This window comes from Phocoena sinus, chromosome 3 (assembly GCF_008692025.1).
Source record: "Phocoena sinus isolate mPhoSin1 chromosome 3, mPhoSin1.pri, whole genome shotgun sequence".
In the NCBI taxonomy this organism is placed as follows: Eukaryota; Metazoa; Chordata; class Mammalia; order Artiodactyla; family Phocoenidae; genus Phocoena; species Phocoena sinus.
In genome coordinates, this window is record NC_045765.1 from 113,751,390 (window position 1) to 113,778,211 (window position 26,822).

The 26,822-nt window shown below is 34.5% G+C and overlaps 1 protein-coding gene across 4 annotated transcripts in view; it reads right to left on the reverse strand.

Moving 5' to 3' along the window:
* Positions 1-214: 214 nt before the first annotated feature.
* Positions 215-26,822, reverse strand: part of POLK (DNA polymerase kappa) — a 75,758-nt gene continuing 49,150 nt past the window's right edge. For 3 of the 4 annotated variants that reach the window (XM_032625711.1, XM_032625712.1, XM_032625713.1), the window contains 11 exons: positions 24,705-24,836; positions 20,447-20,600; positions 16,488-16,727; positions 15,198-15,322; positions 13,718-13,884; positions 11,307-11,339; positions 8,023-8,119; positions 5,494-5,665; positions 2,808-3,767; positions 2,270-2,312; positions 1,122-2,035 (listed from right to left, as the gene is read on the reverse strand). In XM_032625711.1, the coding sequence (XP_032481602.1) occupies positions 1,951-2,035; positions 2,270-2,312; positions 2,808-3,767; positions 5,494-5,665; positions 8,023-8,119; positions 11,307-11,339; positions 13,718-13,884; positions 15,198-15,322; positions 16,488-16,727; positions 20,447-20,600; positions 24,705-24,836 (2,208 nt within the window). In that variant the 3' untranslated portion in view covers positions 1,122-1,950. Of the gene's footprint in view, positions 1,042-1,121; positions 2,036-2,269; positions 2,313-2,807; positions 3,768-5,493; positions 5,666-8,022; positions 8,120-11,306; positions 11,340-13,717; positions 13,885-15,197; positions 15,323-16,487; positions 16,728-20,446; positions 20,601-24,704; positions 24,837-26,822 lie in introns of those variants that run through there. The other variant, XR_004349071.1, reaches the window with a different exon arrangement.

Sequence of the window (26,822 nt, forward strand, 5' to 3'; positions counted from 1 at the left end):
ATAATAAAAAGAAAATGAGTTGGATTATTAGATAAAACAGAAAGGGATGTGGAGAAAATTCTGGGCAAAGAAAATAAGAGTGAAAGCAACAGAGGTGGGAAAAGAGTGGAAAAGTAAGGAAACCATTTCTACTGGCTAAAGATTAAACATTTAAAATTTCATTTTAAATTTTTATTAAATATTACTAAATGATAACATTCAATTAAATGAATCATCTAAGTGAAAATAATTTAGTATTCACTCTAATGTTGAAAACACAATAAAAATGAACTTGAAACAAGATAGAATAGAAAAGAACAAATATGGTTCTATCTACTTTTCAATACATTAAATCAGTGCTTCATTGAACTTAATTTTGTAGAGAATTAATGTAAGCAAATCACACAATCAAGAAGCGTAGCTCTACAACTAGGTATTAACCATAGCGTATAATAATATTAGGCATGACATTCGTATGTTAATAAACTTAATTAAGCCTAATTTTAATCCATCTAGTAATTTAAAGTCCAATTACCACTTTGGCCAAAGGTTGTGCGAGATCCTAATTTACGGTACTCCTGAAACATTGTCTTTATACATTTAGGTAATGAGCTATAAAATATGAAAAGAAACATGAGAACAAAAGATTCAGTTCCTTAAAGCAGTAATAGAAAATGGGTTCCATCTTCATGTTTCAATTAAATAATTGTTTTTTTGATAAAAACTCCTCTATTGATAGCACAAAAAATATTTGGAACAACTACTTAAGCTAACTACTGTTAAGCTGTCTTCTTTCGTGAATATTAATGAAAACATGATAGAAATATAACTAAGATAAATGAGGTGTTTTAACACACATTAATCTTTTGAATTGCACATTCTTCTCCAGAAGGTCATAATAAAAATGAAGTGGGGGCTTCCCTGGTGGCGCAGTGGTTGAGAGTCCGCCTGCCGATGCAGGGGACACGGGTTCGTGCCCCGGTCCGGGAGGATCCCACATGCCGCGGAGCGGCTAGGCCCGTGAGCCATGGTCGCTGAGCCTGCGCGTCCGGAGCCTGTGCTCTGCAGCGGGAGAGGCCACAGCAGTGAGAGGCCCACATACCGCAAAAAAAAAAAAAAAAAAAAAAAAAAAAAAAAAAAATGAAGTGAGTGTACAATTTATCCTTTTTTACAGATTTGTGTAAAGTACAAATATAACTGCCAAGAAATGAAATATTGCTATTTAAAAGTCCTAGATAAGAAAATAATTACCTTGAATCTTAGACTAAATATCGTTTTTAAAGTGAACCAAGTGCTTATTCATTAGATAAAGAAATTTTAAATTAAAAAAAATCAAATGAATAATCATATTTTACAAAAATTCTTTTAACACAGCAAATAATACTGTGACATTATTTTCCTGAAGGTAACAAAACCACTCATGCTAGTTCTGCTAAGCTAATGCTCTTCATAGAACTTAAGATGAGTATTAATTATGAATGTTCATGAGGTATCTGAAGATACTAGGAGCTAAAGTATAATTATACAAAGTTGTAGAAGATACTAAGATCAAACATAGCAGTCCAGTGCCAACAAAGTGGTTAAGTGCTGAAAAATTCTTATGCTAAAATAGGTTTATCTGAACTTCTGAGAGCCCTTATAAACGTAAGTTTTTATAGTCACTATAAAACATAATAAAGAAGGAAATCACTTCCTGATCCCACTCCTAACTTCTCATTTTAAAATTATCTCTAACAGGACTGATTTCCAATTGAAGTATAATGGAAGTGGAATTCTCATTGTCATCAAAAAAATATACAGAAGTAAATTAGTATATATTCCAAATTCATATAAAGGAAATGTCATTTGGGGAGGGCTTATTGCACTTGCCTTTCACTCAATGAATCTGTAAGCCTGGAATGAGGAAGAATACATTCATTGATTATAAAATAACAAGTTTCAATCAAAAATTAATGATAAAATGTTCAACGTTCATTTAAAAAATATATCAAGGGTGTGTTTGGGACTGTTTGGTTTTGTTTTCTTTGATGCCGAGTACTTTGTCATCAGTCCTGGCCTGGAATAAAAAAGAACATGCAATTAAAATGCATGAAGAACTACAAAACAAAAAACAAAAAAATATAAAATAATAAAATGCATGAAGAGATTTAAAAAATTGTTTATGCAAATAATTGATTTTAAAACTTTTACTTAATGATTTCTAAAAGCAAATTTTAACATTTCTTAAAAATCAGACCTCAAAATATAACAATTTCACAGCCAGCTTTATTAAAACTCAAATTAGCCATACCTGTTTGCTTTTGTTCCAATCTTCTGTATTTTGCCTGAGTTATCTTTAGAGGGAAGAAATTCCACAATGAATGACATGAAATAATTAAAAAGCTTTCTAAAAATTTAAAGAGTTAAGGTTGACTGATTAAAGATAATAAAAACCTCCTTAGTACTACATTGTTCGAATTTATATATACCAGAAGCTAATGTATAGCATAATTTCTTTGTAACTTACTTGTTTCATTAGTATTACAGCTGATTTTGAAGTTGGGTTAGAGTTGGAACTACCAAAAAACAAGTTAAAGAGACTTTTTGGCTATATAATTATAGTTAAGTTACCACTGTGCCTTGGCAAGTGTTCTCTGAAGGAATTTCTGTTTTGATTAGATCACTCAGCTCCCTAAACCATTAAGTTCATTCTGTGCTAAATCAAGCCCAAACCAGAGGTTTCCCAAAATTTAGAATCTAATGTCTTCAGCTAATTCTAACCCACCGTTAAGGTAACTAACATTTTCCTAAATGGCAGCGTTCATGGACTATGTAAACTGTAAACTTACCAGTACTTGTGGTGCTTTCTTTGGGTTGGTTAACTGGATTAACCTTATCCTTTCTCAGTTCCTGGATAATGCCTTTATTTAAGCAAACATCTACATGCACATTGAATAGGGTAAGATCTGAAGTCTTTTGTTCTAGGTTACAAACAGGACAAACGAGGACTTGGTCACTGATCACTTCATATAAATAAGGTTGTAGGGGCTCTTTCCTTCCTAATGATGCAACATCTTCATTTTCCAGTGACACAGCGCAACAATTCTGAGGACAGTGTTCCATATTAAATGATTTGCTTGGAAGACTAGAACATTCCTCTTCACTGTGCTTATTACTTAGCGCATCTACACCTTCTGTATTAGATGGATTACCAGTAGTCTCTGCCAAGTCTACAGAATCTACTGATGTGATCTCTGTATTCTTCTGATGAGTTTCATAATCCTGCTTCTCACAGACAGAAACAGAATCATGTACATTTTCTTTCTCGTTCACTTCTGTAGAGGAAGCATGTGAACGTGAGGACATTTTAGAGTTTCCACTGACGGAAGGTCCATCAAGACACGCATCTACATGTTTATTAAAGGCTTCCAGACTGATGCTTCTTTGCTCCCTGAAGCAAACAGGACAAGTAAATATATGACAGTTATCTGAATTCTCCAATGTTTCTAAATTCTCACTCATCCTTTTCTTTAAAACGTGGAAGAACTGTGATGTCTGTAAACTTTGTTTATCTACAGTTTCACATTTAAATGTGTCCTGGTAGCTCCAATTCCTTTCAGATCGTTTTTTATCAAAGAAACTCTTCTTATGAGACATTTCTAGAGGTTTTAGAAACTGATCTTTGTCAGTTTTCTCTGGTATACACCTGGTGGCTGACAGGGCTTGGTTTCCAGGCTGTAAGAAGCCAATAATGCTCCTTTGTTGGCATTTCTTCTCCTCTTCATTGGGAAAACCAGATAGTCGCACCCCTAAATTAAACCAACCATAATTAATCCATTTCAAATTCAATAGAGACATTTTGCATAATACTATTATAACATATATGAAAAAGGCTGTTTAGCCAGAAATAATAAGCAACACTGTATTTTCTGAATTAAAGGATGCTTTTTCAAAGTGGTATTATGAGTAGAAATTAACTTTCTTCATAAAGCTGGGTATACTAAATAGTAAGTATCTACTGGAGTTAGCATGATTATATAGGTCTTTCAGTTAATACCTGACACATGATACCATTAAATATCGAGTAACTAAATGGAGTCAATTGCATAGATTCTTTAGCTCCCTTTTTTGCAATAGGCACTATTTTTTAGAGCAATTTTAGGTTCTCAGCAAAGTTGAGTAGCAAGTACAGAGAGTTCCCATATACTACTTGCCCCACACATGCACTCCTCCTCCACTATCAACATCCTACACCAGAGTAGTACATTTGTTACAATCAATGAACCTATACAATCTATCTATACTGACATGACATTATTACTCAAAGTTCATAGTTTACATTAGGGTTCACTCTTGATGTACATTCTATGGGTTTTGACAAATGTACAATGTACATGTATCCACCATTATAGCATCATACAGAATAGTTTCACTGCCCTAAAAATCCTCTGTGCTCTGCCTATTCCTCCCTCCCCCGACCCCTGACAACCACTGATCTTTTTAGTATCTCCATAGTTTTGCCTTTTCCAGAATGTCATATATTGGAATCATACAGGATGTAGCTTTTTCAGATTGGCTTCTTTCAGTTAATAAACTGTAATAAACTGTATATAAGTTTCCTCCATGTCTTTTCATGGCTTGACAGCTCATTTCTTTTCTTCTCCCCCACCCTCTACTCCAATAGCTCATTTCTTTTATGTGCTGAATAATATTCTGTTGTCTAGACATACCACAATTTCCATTCACCTACTACTGGAGGACATCTTGGTTGCTTCCAAGTTTTGGCAATTATAAATAAAGCTGCTATTAACATCCACTCTTTAGCTCTTTTAGTTAACATACTTTATTCAAATTGACTTCAGTGTGTGCTATTTTTCATATGTGAAAGTATGGCTAATGACGCATTCTTAGCAGTAAAGTTGGCATTTGGAGTGCTTATCCGTAAACATTCTCTCACTCGTTCACTTTGGAAACATGGTTTATTTATCTTTTTTTACCATGTGATGGCTAGAAATGTGGTTTTATAGTGCCACAATCCCTTATCTGTAATTCTGAAATCCAAAAAGCTCTGAAAATTGTAAGCAACAAATGGTAATTGATGACAAGATTGGTGTGAGACTATTTAGAGTCTTTACAACTCAGTGTGAATATTTTTTTGTTTTCCTACAGAAATAATAATGTGTTTGATCATGAAGCGCTGCTTCAGATCCCAAAGGAGTATTATATAATATACTCAACATGCAGTGAATTTGCTTTCTAAAATCTGAAAAGTTTAAAATTTTGAAAGATACCTAACCCCAAGGATTTCAGTAAGTAGTAAGGAAAAGAACGACTTTAACTGGTTCTTACTGGAATTAAACTAATGATCGTGGCTTCACATGCATCAGGTCCTAAGAATCAAGAAAAATGGCAGTAGCATAAGTACAACTTCCTAAACAGGTTTAAGAAATAAAATAGAGGTAAGAATATTTCCCAAGTTGATTCTATGGAAAAGTCTAGCAGATTTAAGGAAAAACAAGTAAAGAAAAGTCATACCCATAAGTCTTAATCTCAAGGGATGTGGAAAATCAGCATCAATTTCTGTTCTTAGTAATTCTTTAGCAATAGCAAATATTTCTTCTGCAGTAGAAACAACAGATGAAACTGTAGATGCACGAGTTTTTACTTCAAAATTCACATTCTTTAGCTTAATGGTAACAGTTCTACCCTGTAACAAACAGAATACATTATTATATATGGCTCTTTAACTTCCAGAAAAAAGTTATTTTACAGGATAGAAAAATTCAGAAAGGTCTCTTGTGTACACAGAGTGCGGAAGTATAATCAATTATTTACAAAAAAACATGGTAATGTGGAGCTTTTGTAGGAGGAGGAGGAGTTGTTGCCCTACCCGCTGTGCCTAAACAAAACAGTAATGAAAGACAGCAAAAACACAATTTTGGCTTATGTTATAAAATAATGACTCAATCTATAATGGTCTAGGGGCTGATCATAGAGTTTTCGTATCCACACTCCCTTCCCTGTGTTTGTCAACTGCATCATATAATAGTTTCTATATAAGAGAAATTTCTAGGAAGGAAGAACTCCAATGACACACTAGTTGACAGGTCTTATAACAACAAAACACTAAACTTACAATTTTAATTCTCTGGGGTTGAGATCATTCAATGTTAAAGATCAACATTCATTAAATAAAGACCCTAAAACAGTGCCTGACGTATATTAAATGGCAATAAATATTAACTATTACAATTACAAAAAAAAACCCATGGTAATGAAAATTGTCATAAAGAGTAACTGAAATCCATAAGTAATCTAAAAATCCCATTTTAGTCAGTAATTATTACTTCCCTCCCCAACTGACTTTTTATAAAAGACTTTTATATAAAGGGCAAAGTTAACTGATTACTTTTCTTTTTACTGAATCCTTTTTTGAGGTTAATTCAGTACCTAAAAAGATAGGAAAAAAAAATCTTTCTGAAGGGACCTCATTGAAAAGATCTTCTGGACAGCTCACACTTATTGTGTGCCTACTATATGCCAGATATTATGTTAAATTTACGTGTTAGAACTCCTTTACAGTTATTGCTTAATGGATACAGTTTTACTTTGGGATAATGAAAAAGTTCTGGAGATCAAAAGTGTTGATGGTTGTACAATCTGAATGTACTTAATGCCACTAAAACGTATACTTAGAAAGTTAAAACAGTAAATTTTGTTTTGTATATTTTGCTACCTCCTGGAGGTTGTTATTGTAGGTTAGGCTTATTGACTCACTTCCAAAGAACAGAGTATGGAAAGGGAAAAGTAGTAATTTCACAGTGGAGAAGCCTAGCAAACACTACTTTAACCAAGTGAGGATGGTTATTCTCACGTGTGATATCATGTGGCTATCATATACCTTGATGGGATGTGATGAGAAGGATACTTCATTTCTGTGGTATTCTTTCTAAAAACCTATAACCCTGGTCTAATCATAAGAAAATCATCAGACAAACCCAGATTGGAAGACATTCTGCAGTATACCTGGCTAGTATCCCTCAAGACTGTCAAGGTCATGAAAAACAAGGAAATACAGAGAAACTGTCAGACTAGAGGAAACTGGGAAGACATGAAAACTAAATGCAATGTGGTTCCCTGGACTGAACCCTGGAACAAAGAGAAGAAGAACATGAATGGAAAAAAACAGGTAAAACAAAAATACTGTCTGGATTTAGTTAACAGAAATGTGTTAGTGTCAGTTTCTTAGTTTTGCAAATGTACTATGATAATATAAGATGTTAATAATGAGGGAAACTGGAAATCTTGATAATATCCTTATACCTATTCTATAAATCTGAAATGATTCTAAAATTAAAAGTTTACTTAAAAAATTTTAAAAAAGAACTCTCTATATATTTAAGGTATAAAAGAGAAGGATTATAAGAAAATATTCATCAGATATCCCTTTCTTTGTAATAACTTTTTATTGCTTTTGTATTATACTTTGTAATAACCCTACCTCTGTTTTGAGAATGTTGGAAAAATACTAAACATGGATTGTTGTGAGTGAAGATTATACAATACAAAGTTCAAAGCCTTCCAGGTTTTGTTCTCAATGTGTTAAGCAACCTGGATTAAGGCCTTGAAACAAAATGCCTATTCCAGAAGGTCACTGTCTACCTGACAATGACATTAAAGGATAATTGGAAAGGCATTTATAACAAGCACAGTTCTAGGGAAATTCTTCCCTATCCCTTATTCTTTACTGCCAATATAACTCTGATTTTGAACTTATTCAAATGTACTCCCAAGGTAATATAAACTTCTCTGGAATTATACTGGAATCACTCCAACCTCATAAGTTGCTTCTCATAAAATGACCTCATCATAGGCCTCAGATAAGGGTCAGAATTCAATGTCTCTATTGAAGACAAGAATTCTCTTTTCTGACACATCCCAATTTGTATTTAAATGCAAAATCTAACTCTTGGTTTAAGGTAGCTTTTTATTATTAAAAATTTAAGGTAGCTTTTTATTATTAAAAATTTAGAAAACTAAGAACACTGCATAAAAATGAAGTACCTTAAGTCCTTCTTTCTGCAGATCTTGAGCAAGTTCACTGCAAAGTTCTTGGCACAAGCTGTACTGTTCTTCTGCTTTACTTATCTCACTGAATGTCCTAGAAAGGCAAGAATGATTTTGGTGCACAAAGTAAACTACAATTCAGTATACTTTAGAAATGATATAGTACATGTAAATGGCCTAGCATTAAGTTATATTTTCTACAGTACAAAGTTTTCAGATGAACTAAGATATGATTAAGTAAAAACATCCAAGATCTTCTTAAATAATGGGAGATTGTTTATAGCTAAACTGATTAGCAAAGGTGCATTTGCTCTCTACAATATGTTTTAAAAGATGATTAAAGTCACCAACATATAAGGATAATGCCCTCAAAACTTACAAAACATTAGGATACATATGTATACAGACTCTGCTACAGAGGATTATCTTAAGAAAGTACAAATGAGAACAACATTCCAATTACTGCATGTGTATTTTCTGTAAGCGAATTATCTTCAAGTAGATTTAAGGGGTTGGTTCGTGGCACCTACATAAAGTCATCTAATAGGCAACCGGAAATGGAGGGCTGGTAAGACTAAATGTAGAACTTGTGACTTCATCCGCACAAGGGTATTGAAAGGTCATATTAACATAAAGACACTAAAGAGAGAGTGGGGTAACCAGTAAAAAAGCCCGAGCAAACCCTGAATAGTCATTCAGTGAAAAGTCCCGCTTCTAACTATTCCCAGCTACCCAGTTCTCTTCCCTAGTGGCAACCAATATTGCCAGCTTCCTATTCATTATTTATTCCTCTAGAATACTGTATGTATATAAAAGCAAACAAGCAAACATTTCCCCTATATAAACAGTAGAATATTAGATACATTATTTACCACTTTGCTTTTCTCATTCATCCTGGTGAGAGTTCCCTATAAATAAATAATTTCATTTATATATGGCAGCATAAATTCTAATTTAAAGATGTAAGATCATTTAACCAATCCTCTATTTGTAGAAACTTATTTCCAATCTTTTGCTATCACAAAAAAAAATGCAGTGCATAACCATGTATACATGTAAAATGACATGTGATTACACCAGTGGAATGTATGCCTAGAAAAAGAACTGTGGGATCAAAGTACATGTGTATCTGTGATCTTGGTAGATACTGCCAAATTGCTTGCCCCCTGTGGTAGGCAAAATAATGGTCCCTGAAGATGTTCAAATCCTTATCTCTCAGAATCTAGTACTTTACATGGTGAAATGAACTTTACAGATGTGGTTAAATTAAGATGAGGTGATTATCCTGAATTATCCAGGTAGGATATCCACTGTAATCTCAAGGGTCCTTGTAAGAAGAAGGCAGGAGGGTAAGAGTCAAAGAAAGACAAAATGTGAGAGTTGAAGATAGAGAATGGGGCCATGAGCCAAAGAATGCAAGAAGCCTCTAGAAGCTTTTAGTAAGGAAATGGATTCTCCTCTGGGGCCTCTAGAAGGAATGCAACCCTGATGACACCTTAATTTTAGGACTGCTGACCTTCAGAATTGTAAGAGAATAAATTTGTGGTAATTAGTTATACCACCAATAAGAAACTAGTATACCCTCCTTTAGAGTTTAATAGCTTTTTCACTCCCATAGTCTTGCCAATAGAGTGTGCATCTTTGCCAACTGAATTAGTGAAAAATGCTATCTCAGAGAATTTTCAATCTGAATTTCTTAAATTATACGGAGACTGAGATTATTTTCACATGTTTATAAAGCCATTTTTACCATCTTTTCTGTTAACTAATTAGATCTTTGTTCACTTTTTTCTATTGGTTTGATGGCCCTTTCTTAAGAAATATTAATATTAGTTAATATTAATATTCTTGTACAGCAAGCAATGTTCTCAATAACAAGACAAAATAGAAGAAAAAATCATTAAATAGGACGATACTATCTCACTTTTGGATGCTTTTTTCCCCTCTTTTCCTTTGACTGCTTTTATGTAAATCACAGCCTAAAACAACAATTTTTATCAGTCATTTACTGAGTGTGTTGTCTTGTAAAAGTCATTCATCTTTTCTAGGGAACCCCCTTGCACTGTTGGTGGGAATGTAAATGGATACAGCCACTATGGAGAACTGTATGGAGATTCCTTAAAAAACTAAAAATAGAATTACCATATGATCCAGCAATCCCACTACTGGGCATATACCCAGAGAAAACCATAATTCAAAAAGACAAATGCACCCCAATGTTCATTGCAGCACTATTTACAATAGCCAGGTCATGGAAGCAACCTAAATGCCCATCCACAAACGAATGGATAAGGAAGATGTGGTACATAGATGAATATTACTCAGCCATAAAAAGGAATGAAATTGGGTCATTTGTAGAGATGTGGATGGACCTAGAGACTGTCACACAGAGTGAAGTCAGAAAGAGAAAAACAAATATCGTATATAAACACAAATATGTGGAATCTAGAAAAATGGTACAGATGAACTGGTTTGCAAGGCAGAAATAGAGAACAAACATGGGCACCAAGGGGGAAAAGGGGGGGTGGTAGAGGTGGTGGGATGAGCTGGGAGATTGGGATTGACATGTATACACTAATATGTATCAAATAGATAACTAATAAGAACCTGCTGTATAAAACATAAATAAAATGAAAAAAAAAAGTCATTCAGCTTTTCAGATCATGAATAATATATGTGCAAAATGAACACAACCTTAAACTAGGTCCACGGTTCTTAAATGTCTTAGTGGAACTTTGGTTCTTTGAGGAGATAAGCGAGGGACTTTTCAAACAATGACATATTTCCCAAAACAATAAGGTTCCATCAAGATTTCATTTGACTTCAAACAAGATTGTAAACCACTGAACTAGATCACCTCTAAGCTCTTGTTCATCAGTATCTTACTATTTGATGTCTATGGTTATTCACCAATATTTGAAGAACTTCAGGAAGAATTTCCATCATCATTTCTTAAATTTCCCAAATAACTACTCAGTATAATTTTTCTTATAAATAAGCCTATAAATTAAGATTTAGAATCCTAAAATGCTTGGTTTTCACTGAATAGGAACAAAACCAACATTTAAAAAAATAACTGCAGTTAAATTTTTTTCCCATTGAGAGCACAGCAAGCAAAGATAATAAAGTATTGCACTGGAATATTTACTGTAGGAGTATCAACTGATGAAAATTGTTACTTGGTTTGCAAATAGATTTTTAAATTTCAGTGAAAATTTACTAAAAATTAAAAATTAGTTTAAAATAATACAAATTATGAATAATTAGTAACAAAACATTACCTCTCAACACTCATGCTTTTCCTCTCTCCATCCCTTGAAATTAAAAAAAAAAAGCTTTTATTTGCTTTCTCAAAGAAGACTGAGTTTCTTTTAGTCAACCAAGATGATTTTACATCAGTTACCCTTTAGAGATCTCAATGTTTTAGATTAAAAGTTATACATCATGCAACACAGTGAGTTTTTTAATCTAAAAATAAAACTATCACCAAAGAATGTAGAAAGATATGCTAATATAATTACATGTGTGATGGATCAAGTCTATATCTATCAAAGACAACAAATTTGAAAACAGGATGATATTATAATTTGTTCCTATTAAAAGCCTGAATATAAAAAATCACAACTTACAAAAACCAACAGAAGGTAGTAGCATAATGGCTTGCAGTTATAAGATATAATTAAATTTTAAATAATTTAGTATCAATTATCTAGTTTTTGGCCTAGTACATTAATAATAGCCTATTTATTATTCACTTATACCACTTTATAGAAGCTCAGTCAAAATTTGCCATACAGCAATAGGATGATGGTTGGGAATCTGAACCACCTAGTTTGGTTGGATTCTAGCTGCTCTGGTAGGAGCAGTTAAAACCAAAAAGCTGAAATGACATGTAGATTATTCATTTTCCTAATATTTCACAAACCAATTATGAATCAAGCACTGTTCTAGGCCTTGGAGATAACAGTAATGAACAAAACAGACCAAGTGCCTGACTTTAAGAATCTTATATTTTAGGGACTTCCCTGGTGGCACAATGGTTAAGACTCCATGCTCCCAATGCAGGGAGCCTGGGTTCGATCGCTGGTCAGGGAACTAGATCCCACATGCGTGCCACAACTAAGAGTTCACATGTCACAACTAAGGAGCCTGCAAGCCACAACAAAGGAGCCCGCCTGCCACAACTAAGACTCAGTGCAACCAAATAAGTAAATTAAATAAATGTTAAAAAAATAGTTATAAAGAAACTTATATCTTAGTGGAGGGAGACAAATAAACATAGCAGTAAATATGGAACAGGTTAGAAGGGGAGAAGTACTACAGATTAAAAAATAAAGCAAATTAGGGAAACAGAGAATGTTGATAGAAGGGAAGGTAAATTTGCTATTTTATATGGTTAAAAATTACCTATGAATTTTACTTAAAAGCATTATCTGCATCTCTACCACAGGTTAATATGTGCTATATTATATTAAAAACAGTATTGTTTTCAAGCACTATGGAAATAAAAAGAGGATAATTTTTGGATTAAAGAAGAAAGTTTTATTTCTCATCACCTTCATGTACTGGATAATTTATAGTACTGTGATGTCTTTCTCTTATCTTTCATTATATCCACTCAAGATCAAAGTCAGCTACCTGGACTTGAAAGAATGAGGAGCATGGAGAGATGAGAAAAATAATAGCACATGCCTTGCAATCTCTGTAAGATATAGCAGGTCTAATTGGTTAATCAAACTTATTTTACATGCCTCCTCAGTAATCTTCTTGTTTTCCTTTAGTTTAACTATATGAATATAAAAGAGTTATTTTGAGGGCAGGCTAACAAGATGATAACAAAATCGTAAAAATAGTGCCCAGTGTTAATTTTCATTCTTGTTTCTAGTGCCTTCTTTTCACCCACCCTAAACAGTGTACCCTTCTAGCTCTGGGATCCTTCTTTTTAAGACCTGGATGAAAGAGTGGCAGGGAGGAAACACAGAGCCTCTCCTCTAGCCGTTTCCTCTTCTCTTAGATCTTTGCATGGCTGGCCCCTTCAGGTCTCTGCCTCTGGAGAACCGCTGCCAACCCCATCTCTTACCCCCTAAGTCAACATCTATGCGCCCCCACTCTGCCTTACTTTCTCCATTTGTTTATTTGGTTACTTTTTATTTCCCACACTACTCTGCAAACTCCATGAAGGCAGGACTTTGTCTTGTTTACTGCTATTATCCCCAGTGCCTAGAACAGTGCCTAATGCAAAGTACTCAGTACTGAATGAATGAATCATTTACAAATCTGGAAAAGAGAAGAAATACAGGTAGTTCATGAAGGCTTTCAACGAATCGTTAAGTCTACTTGCTTTAAAGGGTGAGTTCTGCAGTATGAGCCATCTTTCTCACCCCCACAATCTGATCACCAATATTCTTACGTTCTGAACAAAGAACAAAGCAGGTACAGAAAAGAAAGCACCCATCATTCCTCTTATCCCTCTATCCAAATGTTGTAGCCAACAACCTAGGAGTGATTTTTTATTCCTCTTTTCCTTTTCTCTCACATCCAATCTTTTGACTCTATTCAAAAATTATATTCTGAATTGAGCTAGCCTAAAAGAAATTTAAAACATGTTATCCTTGTAGTCTCTATCTCAATGGTGAAAACTGTTATTTCAGCAAATGCTAAAAAAAAGCAGAATAATTATAAATACAGATACCTTGCCAGCTGTGTTGAACCTAGACCCAGGGAAATATGAAGGAAATAATGCCAAGATGTTTCAGAGAAAAGGAGAGAAAGTAATGCCCTCTGTTGGTATAGTTCTGTACAAGTAATAATTCCAAGGGCCTTCAACATTTTCTCTGTAACTTTTCCTATCCCAGAAACCTAGAAAAGAATCAACTTATCATTAATACATTTTGAAATTAAGATAAGAAGTGATATTATAATCTCATCATATATTTTATAACTAATAAAAGGTATAAATAATGTGCCTAGTTTCAAAAGTCACACAAGAGAACGGCTTTAGTACTTTTTGGCTATATTTCCTAAACTAGTGTTCCATGAAAATTAAAAATTTTAAATTTCATGGAATTTTTAAAAAGCATTTAAAAAAGAGTTCTGTGGTCATATAAACTTGGGGAATGGTAGGATAAACAACTTTTTATTCCCTTTTAATTTTTTAAAACTGAAGTATAGTTGACGTACATTATATTAGTTTCAGGTGTACAACACAGTGATTCAACATTTATATACATTATGAATCAATTACCACAATAAGTCTAGTAATCATCTGTCACCATACAAAGTTATTATAATATTACTGACTATAGTCTCTATACTGTACATTACATCCCATGACTTTTTTTTATAACTCCAAGTTTGTACCTCTTAATCTTCTTTACCTATTTTGCCCAACTCCCCACCCCCTCCCCTCTGGAAACCACCAGTTTGTTCTCTGTAACAATCAGTCTGTTTCTAGGATAAACAAACTTTAAATGAACTTTTTTACTGTAAGAGTTATGAATCTTCAATAAATTAATATCTCTTGTGACCCACCAAGGGTGGTACATTCCAAAGTTCTTTGACCCCAGAACGTTTTTTAACAGAACACCCATTCATACCTTAAAAATACATTGGAAAACACTGCTTTATAGCTATGTCTTATATATACTAAGCTATTCAGTAGTCATTATACATTATATATCTTGATATAGACTTTCTTCTGAGTGTTGAAAATGTTTATTTAGATTCACTAATATACATTATGCTGAGTCAGGAAAGCAAGCCCTAGAACATCAAATAGTGTATAGTACAATTATTATTTTTTAAAAAGCATATATATACAGAATAATCTAGAAGCTGTAAAAAATAATAAAATATACCCTTTCTATAATCCCTGAGGAATCATTTTACCATTTTAAAGATGGTAAAGTATTTGGGTTTTTTTTTTCTGGTCAAAAACAATTAAAATTCTAAATCTTTTCAACAAACTTTTCAACAGACAAGCTTCCTAAACCTCACTTTTAGGATTTCATAGAAAGATTTCTTCAAGTCCTAATTAAATCATCCATTATCATTCTTGCTTGTTAGCTATCATTTTAAAAAGTTTCTGAAAGAATGATTACTATCATCCTAAATAGTATTTCTTCAGAACACCGAGTATATATATAGATGACAAATTTTGCATAAAATTTCACCTTTCTAATGGGTAAGTCCTTGATGAAGTCCATCACAGCTTGTCTATTAGGGAGAATTTGGTATTGTCCATTTGGTTTATTCTTATCACTGCATACTTTCGCTAACATTGTATTTGGTGCAATGCCTTAAAAGAAGAACACTCTGATGACTCAAAGAACATGATATGTATGATTTTAAAATATGTGATAACAACACAGAAAAAAAATTAAATGCAAAAATCTGAAATGAGGAATGCTACTTTAAAAATAACATTTGATTACTATCTATTTCCCCAGGGCTTGCTATGGTTTTAGGAAAAGGAATTGTATTAGTTATTGTGGCAGCAGAAATGAGGAATATTTAAATCTCCATGGTATTTTAAAGTCTAAGAGTAATTTCTGAGTTTAAGTGATATTATTAGTTTACTTACTGTATTTAGTAGGAATATAGGGCTGTCTTACAGAAAAGATGGAGAATATAATTTAGGATGGATGTTTACTCTTTGAAAAGGTCTTCTGTATAGATTATCCACATAAAGAAAAAAATAATCAAAGATTCTGTTTCCAGTATATTTAAAACAATGATAATGAAATGCGTGTATCCTTTTTATGCTACTCACAAAGCAAATTACCCCTTTTCAGAGAGGTGTTTTATAATTTCTAGGTGTCTTAATGATTAAGATAACTTGAAATAGGCATATTCAACTATGATCATCAAATAGTTCAATTTTTATACACATTTTTCTAAAATTTATTACTTATTCTCATGCTTTGGCATAGGAAGAAAAGACTAACCCAATCATAATATGGCTTTCTTAAGATAATCTAGAGTCCTCCTGAATATCAGTTTCTATGCTAAGACACAGTGATACCCTCATGAGTTATTGGCATATGTAAAGCTCTTTTTCCTTTCACCAGATGATCCTAGATTGCTATGTTGCTAGTTGGTGTTTTTTCCTGTCTCATCCATATTTTGTGTGGACATCTGTGGTCTCTCTTGCACTGTAAGTCTTCAAAGGGAAAACAAAGTATTATGTCCAAAACCAATTAAAATATATTTTGTGTTTCAAAAAAGATAGCTACATGAGATTTATGATAAGTTTTTGCTTTGGACACATGGGTTTTTGTGCTTAATTCCAATTTACCTATAGGTTCACAGTATTCTGAATAGGTATATTGTCAGAAGTTAATAAAAAAAACAGCTAAGTAAAATGTTATTCTACACTTTATAGTGAGAAACTACTAATATTACACTATGTTAGCTAGTCTGAAAATTATAACTATTGGAACCATCAATATCCTTTTAAGTACCTGCACTGGCTGTCAGTGTAGTTTTTTGCTCGATTCTGAAACGCATTTCCTTTACCACTTCCTCAGCTGATGTTCCAAAAACAATTGAGTTTTGGAGTATTTGAAGATTATTCAGTTCTTCAAAGTTCACTTGGAAAGGATTTCCTGGGGACTGCAAATCAGGAGGACTATCTTCAAAAAGTAGAGGAGAGATGGATCGTTCTTGCTCACGCAGTTTATTAACTTCCTTTCCTGGTTTATCTAAATTATAAACAGCAACAGTAATTCATCTTCATTTTAAAAAGTACATACTTCATAAATTAGGTTTTCCTACAGTCTTTCTAAAGACAAAACAAATCTAGTTTAGTTTGCTTTCTAAGAACCAAGGTCAGAAATGTTAGCATTTATATTTTTAACTGTTTACCAAAGAAAACACTGATTCTAAGTTTTTCTTAAAAGGAATATTATCCATTTCCATTGTATACATTTTAAAACGAAATATCTTATGTAAATCTCACTAATTTTTGTACTGAAATTAATTGAAACCCAGAATTGGAATTAGATTCACAGTACTTTTTTCTCAAAAAGATGAAAGGTTTTTTTCCTTTACTCATCTCTAGAGGAAAAAAAGAACCTTCTTAAATTAGAATTTAGGAATAAGGAAAAAGGTGTTAAGCAACACAGAGCAATTATGCCTGAAAGATAAATTTTGCTTTTGGAGGGGGAAAAAAGCCTAAAAAATTTTTTCATTCAAGGAAGAACTTTTCAAATGTTAAATAATCTGAATTTTCTTTTCTCAAATGCTGATTTTAATTTTGACTTGTTTGTTTATAAAGTATCACTTTTACTAAGAGCACATCTGAAATCAATAGAAATTACTTCTGGAAGTCATATTTCTTTAAATATATAAATTCTTAAGGTCTAATCAGATTAACCATGGTCCAAGTTTAAGAGCGAGAAGCCTTCGTTATTATCAAAAGGCAGTAAACTAATATTAATATTAAAAAGTAAAGTAAAAAAACTAATCTGGTTATTATCTCATTTTAGTTGCATTTTTCATAAATGAACTGTGAAATACACTTACATCTATACAGATACTAAAAATGTCCTTATGAACAAATCCATTGAAGACTTTACTTTCCGGGCTTAATGGAGGAGAAATCAGTTGAAGTGTAAAATTGATAAAAACTAAGATTAACAACAGAGCTTTCTCATCCATTTCATAATTTTATTACACATAAATGTTTTCCAAATTAAGGTAAATACAGATGCAAAAATTAAATTTCTAGTTTCAAGACACATATACTTAAAAAATGAAGATGGCCTTTTCAAGAGATTTTATAAAGATAATATAAATAAAATGACAGACACCTAATTAGTTTCAAATTTTTAAGTATGCAATATGAATTAAGTTACAGACAGGTATTTTCCAAACCTGAATTCCCAGGCCATATACAAAACAAGCCTTATTTTCAAACTTACACTAGCTGTTATTTATGTACTTTAGTTCCTTTCATTTTCCATTATCTGGTTTTAAAATGCAGAGCAATTCAGGGGGATTAAGACTAAGGCACAGCTGAAATGGTATTTACCTGGACCCTCTTGTTCCCAACTAGATGTGTGAAAGTCAAGGTAAAGAGCTACGGAAAACCTGCAGGCCACGTAAGGCACGTTCACAACCTCCTTCGGCAGTTCCTTATGCCATGTTTTGTACCTCATGCTTCTATCACACTGCCCTCAGGGGAGCCACTGATCGCAGGACACTACAGCAGAAAGCAAAGCATGCTGTTTTCAGGCTCATTGTTTAGAGCCGCTGCTGAATGGTGTAGTTATCGTTTCAATCTGTCTACTTCTCTGCGAGGCCTGGCTATGCAACCAACCGCTGAAGTGGTTTCTTATTTGCTTTCTGAAAGAAATATCTTTATAAGCCTCATAACTGAGGTGATCAGCATATAAAAGTAAGGTTTCTTATAATTTGAAACAGTAGGATTAAGATCCCATCTGGATGGCAAGTGCTAAAAAGTATACAGTACAGTATTTTAGTTTTTTACGTTGTCTGGCACCATCTAGATTTATGAGAGAATAAACATAAAATAATAATAATTATTATTTTATTTCTTTACAGACTGTGCCTTTTAGAAAAGGGGCAAACAGCAGAAAAATCCCTTGGACTTTAGAGGAAGGTATATCAACCACCTGCCACGACTCCAACTCACTGTTGACAGCTTCTCTGGGCATAATGTGAAATCAGACATGCCTGAAAGTCCAGCCAACAGGGACTTATATATGAAAAAAAAAAGTTAAACTATTTAAATTGCTTAAGAATATGAAATACATGAAGAGGAAAGTACATAAATAAATGTTAAAAGCAACGATATTAAAAATTCACATCCTCATAATAAGTGTGGACATATAGTAAATGAAAAGAACATTAGTAGAGAATGAAAACATTTACCTTAGTCCCAATATAATTTTTTTATAACATATTTTGAAAGTAGTTATTATAGGACACCCTCAGGGGATGCTTTGACATAACTATTTAATGGCTCCCCTCCTTTCTCCTGTGAAAAGTAAGGAACTAACAAAATAAGATTTTAAGCAAAGTGACATTAGACTTTTTTTTTTTTTTTTTGCGGTACGCGGGCCTCTCACTGTTGCGGAGTACAGGCTCCGGACGCGCAGGCTCAGCCGCTCCGCGGCATGCGGGATCCTCCCAGACCGGGGCACGAACCCGTGTCCCCTGCACCGGCAGGCAGACTCTCAACCACTGTGCCACCAGGGAAGCCCGACATTAGACTTTGTGTGTCACTTCCTCAAACAATAAAGTTATACTAAGAGCAAAAAACCTTTTGCTCCAAGCCTCTGTGTCCAGAAGTTATGTTTGTTTATTGTTTAATGTTTCTCTTAAAGAGAGAGACCTACGCCATTAGAGCTCTAAGTAAGGTAATAAAATTATGATTCAATGTCCATACTAAATTTGCTCCAAAGATGTGAGCCCCAAACAATGGTAAAGTTAGAATTTTATGGCATTGAGGATCTACCATTTTTGCTTCAGGGAAAGTTACAAAGAGCTTCCCCACCACAGCTTGTCCCCTCTGAAGCACTTAATGAGTTGTACACATAAAACATGGCTATGGGTTTTGAGCAAACCCTCTATTTCTACCTTTTCATCCAGGTGAACTTTGCTCAGGGGTCCAGGGCAGTGCTGGCATTTGAAGTAATCACACCTCTGACAGAGGACTGAAAACAGTACATGTATTATCTGCATGATTTTTGGCATTGTTTTGGGTAGGTAATAAGGGGCTCATTTGAAAAAAACCTTGGGGTCATAAACTTGTTTCATTATATATAAAAAGAATCAAAATAAGATCTAAGGCCAAGAAGGGAGTTGGGGAGTCATTAATTTCGGCAAGGTTAAGAACAGCAATCACTGTATAAACAGATTATAGAAAATTTGGGAAATAAAGAAAAAAAACCCATCCAATATTTTGATATGTTCGAGGCTAATTAAAAAAGAATCTATTTTCTATTAACAGCTACATAAAAAGGCCACTATAAACAAAGAACCTCCTCAGATTCAAGGCAATCCAACCCCTGGTTAGTTATATCTTACGGAAAAAACTGCTATGAAATTACTTTGTTTAGGGACTCCGCACACTCTTAAAGTCTCGAGATTTAACAATCTCATTTGATTTAAAAGTGGCATTCCACATATTTATCTCAGAAAACCCACTTGGTTGTGCCGTGCAGCTTGTGGGATCTTAGTTCCCCAACCAGGGATCAAATCCGTGCCCCCTGCAGTGGAAAGCGTGGAGTCCTAACCACTGGACCACCAGGGAATTCCCTGATTTTTAATTTTTAATACTTTTTCATAATAAAGCTATATTTAGTCCTGCACCTATGCATCCTAATGAGTTAACTGGTTAATTCAAAGGATTTTTTGTTTGTTTTTAGTCTGAGTATTCTAATAAATTGCTTACCATTTTCTAGAGAGTTCCCTGTTTTGATGAAATACTTCCTTTTGTCCTCAGGCCAATTTTGTCTTTCCTCTAAATGCTTTGTTATATTCACGTAGGCTTCATCAAGACTCATGGCCATAAAATTGGGATCATAATCAGCAAGTATTTCCTTAACCTTCAAAAGGAACAAAATGGTTTAATTTTGCTGCCAAAGTAAAACGTGCCACATACAGCTGATAAGAAACATTAATAGTCTTACTTTGCAACTATAGTAAGGATTCTATAATCAATAGCTCATGGATTTAGAGAATAAATAATTTACTGCTAGGGCAAGTTTGTCCAAATTCTCTTTTGTATTAAAGTAGATCACAAAGGCAGAAGACCATGAAATAGCTTCATTTGATTCAATCTCTATTTAGCCACCTATATCTATATATAATAAGTGATTCAAATAAACAACGACATCATTCTGATAGGCCCAGAAAAAATGGTTAAGCAACATAATTTTAGGTGGCAAGTCAAAAGCAGAAGTGGGAACAATAGGATCCTGCTCTCCCATACCTTTTACTATTGTTTTTGTTCTTCTTTTTCTTAGGTAAGAAGTGGATTTATTTATTTAGTTAGTTATTTTTAAATTTTATTTACTTATTTATTTATTTTTGGACTGCGTTGGGTCTTCATTGCTGGGCGCGGGCTTTCTCCAGTCGTGGTGAGCGGGGGCACTCTTCGTTGTGGTGTGCAGGCTTCTCATTGCGGTGGCTTCTCTTGTTGCAGAGCACGGGCTCTAGGCTTGCAGGCTTCAGTAGCTGTGGCGCATGGGCTCAGCAGTTGTGGCTCGTGGGCTCTAGAGCACAGGCTCAGTAGTTGTGGCTCATGGGCTTAGTTGCTCCGCAGCATGTGGAATCTTCCCAGACCAGGGATTGAACGCATGTCCCCTGCACTGGCAGGCAGATTCTTAACCACTGCGCCACTAGGGAAGTCCCCAAGTCAACTTGTTTAGAGAGAGACACACTCCACAGCCAGAGCGCGGGCCATTTCAGAAGGTGAGAGCGGCCTTGGGAGAAACACACTCCACAGACAGAGTGTGGGTCATTTCAGAAGGTGAGAAAGGCCCGTTTTTGTTCATTTTAAAAAGGAATAATCTTACATGAAGGTATTATGTTGCTTTAGAAAGTAGTTCTACTCCAATTAATTATAAAATGTCCATAAAACTTCACTCAGTACACACACTAATGCATGTATCCATTCAGAAAACAAAAATCAGGATTTAGAATGGAAAAGATGACAAAATCTGTAGTGTAAGTCTGTGTCTATATTAAATGATGGGGAAAAGTCTGGAGTTGCATCTTGGGATAAAAGAAATATGTAAAGAGATCAGAATCTCTGCATGATTCCAGAAATGCCTTTTATATAAGATAGTTTTATTATATGAAAGTTTTTTTTAACCACTTAAGTATTAGCTGAAGTTAGAGGAACTGGTTGCCAAAATAATATGTATATTAGAAAAACATACTTGCTGAATTATGTTATGTTTCACCTAGTGTTTAAAAGCTGTCTGCCTTATCATGAGAAAATTTTTTTTGATGCCTTATAAAAAGAAAGCATTTTAGCTTAATATAATTATGAACAGCTGAGTCAAGGGTAATTTTAGAAAATGGTGGCATAAAACTTGGCCAAGCTTTACTCAGAGAGTACCTTAATTAGCTTTGTTCTTGTAGAAGAAACCAATTCTACAATGTGCTCAAATGGAATCTTTCTAGTGAAAATGAAACTCTGGAATGTCTGTAGTTGGCAGCCAACTAAGATTACTCTGAATGAGAAGTACTCTCTGGAGACAATGAACACTCACTAACTTCCTTTACACAGGATACTGCTTTAAGAACAAAAATAGACTCCAGTAAAAATCAAGCACTTAGGCTTGGAGAGCAGTTAAAGCTATTCCATTCTTTTTGGATAAAACGAAAATGCCTTTTTCTTACACGTTTAAACCAAGCCATAAATATTAATGCATTTATAATCAGTGAATTTGCACTGTAGTTCATTTACAGATAAGAATCCATTTGTCATCTGCAAATAAACTAGTTAGATCCTGATTGAATTTGAAGAAAGATTTCTCCATCTTATGTACATAACTAAAGAGAACTAAAAGCAATTTAGTTCTCATTGTCATATTGTCAGAAGTTTTACTGAGTTAAAGTAGAAGTTAAAAAAACTCTTACAAAGTCTTTGGAGGATTTTCAAACTTATTAAAAGCTCATAATATGATATACAGAATGCCAACAAACACATGAAAGAATGCTCAACATCATTAATCATTAGAGAAATGCAAATCAAAACTACAATGAGATATCATCTCACACCAGTCAGAATGGCCATCATCAAAAAATCTATAAATAATAAATGCTGGAGAGGGTGTGGAGAAAAGGGGACACTCTTGCACTGCTGGTGGGAATGTGAATTGGTTCAGCCACTATGGAGAACAGTATGGAGGTTCCTTAAAAAACTACAAATAGAATTACCATATGACCCAGCAATCCCACTACTGGGCATATACCCTGAGAAAACCAAAATTCAAAAAAAGTCATGTACCAAAATGTTCATTGCAGCTCTATTTACAATAGCCCGGAGATGGAAACAACCTAAGCGCCCATCATCGGATGAATGGATAAAGAAGATGTGGCACATATACACAATGGAATATTACTCAGCTATTGAAATTGAGCTATTTGTAATGAGATGGATAGACCTAGAGTCTGTCATACAGAGTGAAGTAAGTCAGAAAGAAAAAGACAAATACCGTATGCTAACACATATATATGGAATTTAAGGGAAAAAAAATGTCATGAAGAACCCAGGGGTAAGACAGGAATAAAGACGCAGACCTACTGGAGAACGGACTTGAGGATATGGGGAGGGGGAAGGGTGAGTTTTGACAGGGCAAGAGAGAGTCATGGACATATACACACTAACAAACGTAGTAAGGTAGATAGCTGGGGGGAAGCAGCCGCAAGGCACAGGGATATTTGCTCGGTGCTTTGTGACAGCCTGGAGGGGTGGGATGGGGAGAGTGGGAAGGAGGGAGACGCAAGAGGGAAGACATATGGGAACATATGCATATGTATAGCTGATTCACTTTGTTATAAAGCAGAAACTAACACACCATTGTAAAGCAATTATACCCCAATAAAAATGTTTAAAAAAAAAAAGCTCATAATATTTATGGTTGGCATTTTATCTCTACTTAAGAATACAGTAAAACAGATAAGCAGTAACCTGTGTGAACCTGCTTCCCCTTCCCCACCACCTCTGCAGATGTAGGCACAAAAGCACTTGCTCTCACAGGCTGTTTTTCAAAGAATTTTTTAAAACTTAAAAAAAACTGGGGGTGGAGTATCATTTTGATTTGGGGGAGGTTTCACTGCTAGGGGAAATGTGGAATACAAACAAGAAGAGCGAATCTAAAGGCAATTTACGAGACTAAATGGTAATAAGTGGGAGGCCAGAGTTTTTAAGTGTTTCAATCCAGACGGTAGGCTTTAACGCACTGCATTTTGCCACAGTAGTCTAAAAATGTTTGAGGTCATATACTAAAATTTCAATTTATGACTGAAGTTTTAGCAGTGCCATGATAGTCCAGCTGTTACCACAATTAGAGAAAAGGGCAGTTTTTCATATATGACAGTTTAGGCAATTTTAGTGAATCATCAAATCTTTATTTTTCAGAGAACCTTTTCAAAGCAATAGATTATTCCCCTTTTTCTTTGATTACACCCTCTGGATCTTAAATGCTCATAAGCACCTTCCCTAGATTATGGGGCAAGGAGAGAAGCTAATCAAAATAAATTAATTTTGTTACTGTTTAAAAACATTGATAAAAAATTTACTCAGAAAAGAGCTTGGAATTAATGACTTGGAATTAATTCTGTAGGTTATAAATAGAAGGTGATTCTAGAAGAAAATGTACATTGCACATTAACAGAAAAATAGCTAAAGTTAATTTAGGTTATAATTAAGGCAATTCAGAGTTTTCTGGAGAGATAAGAGTTTTCTATGCAGACAGAAAAACACATGGAAAAGCAAAGAACTGGGAAATAGAAGAGTGTATTCTGGACACACATGCAGCTCAGTATTTGACATATAAGCTGAGGAAGTGGTAGAAGGGAGACTTAAAGGGATAAGCTAAGGCTAAATTCTGATGTGCTACAGTATTTGGACTTGACTCTGTAGATGATAGGAAATCAGCAGAAGGCTATAAGTAGGGGTGAGACATCAGACTTACCTCTCTACTCACAGCTCGGTATTTGTCAAAGTTTGGGGGCACTATAATAAGTTGTGGGCAGAGTCTTTTTGCAATGAATCCTGGCATGGCTGCACGAACACCAAATCTCCTTGCGTGGTAATTCGAAGTAGACTGAAAGAAAATGGACCACGTGGGGAAAATATTCAAACCTAAATGGACATATTGATCCATGCTTTCAAAAGAAACATTACTGATGTGCATTTTCAATTCAAGGACATTTCTTTTATAGGCCACTGTCTCAAATCAAGCTTTGATTTTATCCTGTTATGGTATAACACCATGACCCTCTCCCATTGCTGTACCATATTTATAACGTGACGTGAGGTAATAAGCAAGACTGTGCTAATAAAAAGGTTCTCTTACATTTCCAGTAACTAAACTTCATTGGATTTAATGCATACCTGTAATATAGTATATATAAAAGTTTAGATGATAGTGGGTGATGTTACATTAAAGTAATAATATAGTAGTAGTCAAGTAATAGTTATAAAGCAATATAGTACAAATAGTATAGAAGTTACAAAAAGTAATAGTATGCAAAGTAATGGTATAGTATAATAGTATGGATTTGGAATTTTGTAAATTTTTGATCTAGAAAAAAACAAAACAAAGTTCTAATATATGGTCAGTTAAATCAAGTCTCAAACATGAAGTGATTAAAGCATAAAAGAACTTTAAAAATTAAGCTTTATTTCTTAATGCTTGAATATCTTTTTTGGTGAAAACATTTTGACTACGAGATGGTACTAAACAATTATGAGAGTGTTGCAGCAAAAATAGAAATGAGATTTTTGTTTTCTGATAAACAAGGAAATAAGGAAACAATGAATAGGCTGGGGAAACAACATAAACAGTACTGAAAGAGTTAAGCAATCTTGGTTATTCTTTTTTTTTTTTTTTTTTTTTGCGGTACGCGGGCCTCTCACTGTTGTGGCCTCTCCCATTGCGGAGCACAGGCTCCGGACGCGCAGGCTCAGCGGCCATAGCCGCTCCGCGGCATGCGGGATTTTCCCGGACCGGGGCACGACCCCGTGTCCCCTGCATCGGCAGGCGGACTCTCAACCACTGCGCCACCGGGGAAGCCCAATCTTGGTTATTCTTTAGCTGTTACTACTAACAAACACTTGTAGCTAGACTTGTCCTTCACAAAGCTGATTACTCTCTGACTCCATACAAATTACCCTTTGCACCTGGCACTTCTTCTCCCCCTACACTCCCTTGTAGCACTCTTCATTTCAGAAAGAAGGTCACGGGCCGATAATCACTGTCACCAGACCCAGTTGCTGAGCCTCCTGATGCCAGCTTTGTCCATGAATTTGCAGAAGAAAAGAAATGCAAGACCTTCATTACTCTGAGCCATATCACCTACCCTAGACCACGAGCCCCAGGCTATACAAACTTCCCCTATTACCCAGGGAAGGGGCACAGCTCTTGAGGTGCTACCCTGCTGTTACCCCCTTTGCCTGGCAAAAGGAATAAAGCTACTCTTTTCTACTTCCTCCAAACCCTGTCTCCGTATTTTTTATTCGGCGTTGGTGGACAGGGAGCCAAAATTTTGTCATCGGGAGTAAAAAGAACATTACTTATTAAATCCTGTTGATGAAGATACCTGACAACAATCCAGATTAATGTGGCAGGCCATAGTACCATTTAAAAAAAACTAATCACAAATGGAATCTTTGGAATCTCAACTGAAAATTCAAAGAAAGCAAACAAAATCTACCAAATGAAAGCATTATTTCAGAATGATAATATAAATTTGCCATTAATGGTTTTCAAATGGTGTTTAAGAAATCTTGATAGTATTCAAAACTATGCTAATCCTTGGTCAATATTCTGCACTAGAAAGTGCAGACAGCACTTGAAGGACAAACCAATGCTTTAAATATAAATAAATCTAATGGAACTGATATAAAAGCTAGATCTACAATAGAGTACAAACACAACTTTAGATGTCACTTCCTTTAACTTTTAGGTTTGTGGGGGATTATGAATCACAGCCACAACCTTTTACAGTTCCTCCTGTCAAAAGGTGGGTTCTGGTTCCTCATACCAAGAGACTTGGTTGTGACTTGTTTTGACCAAAAGAATGTGAGG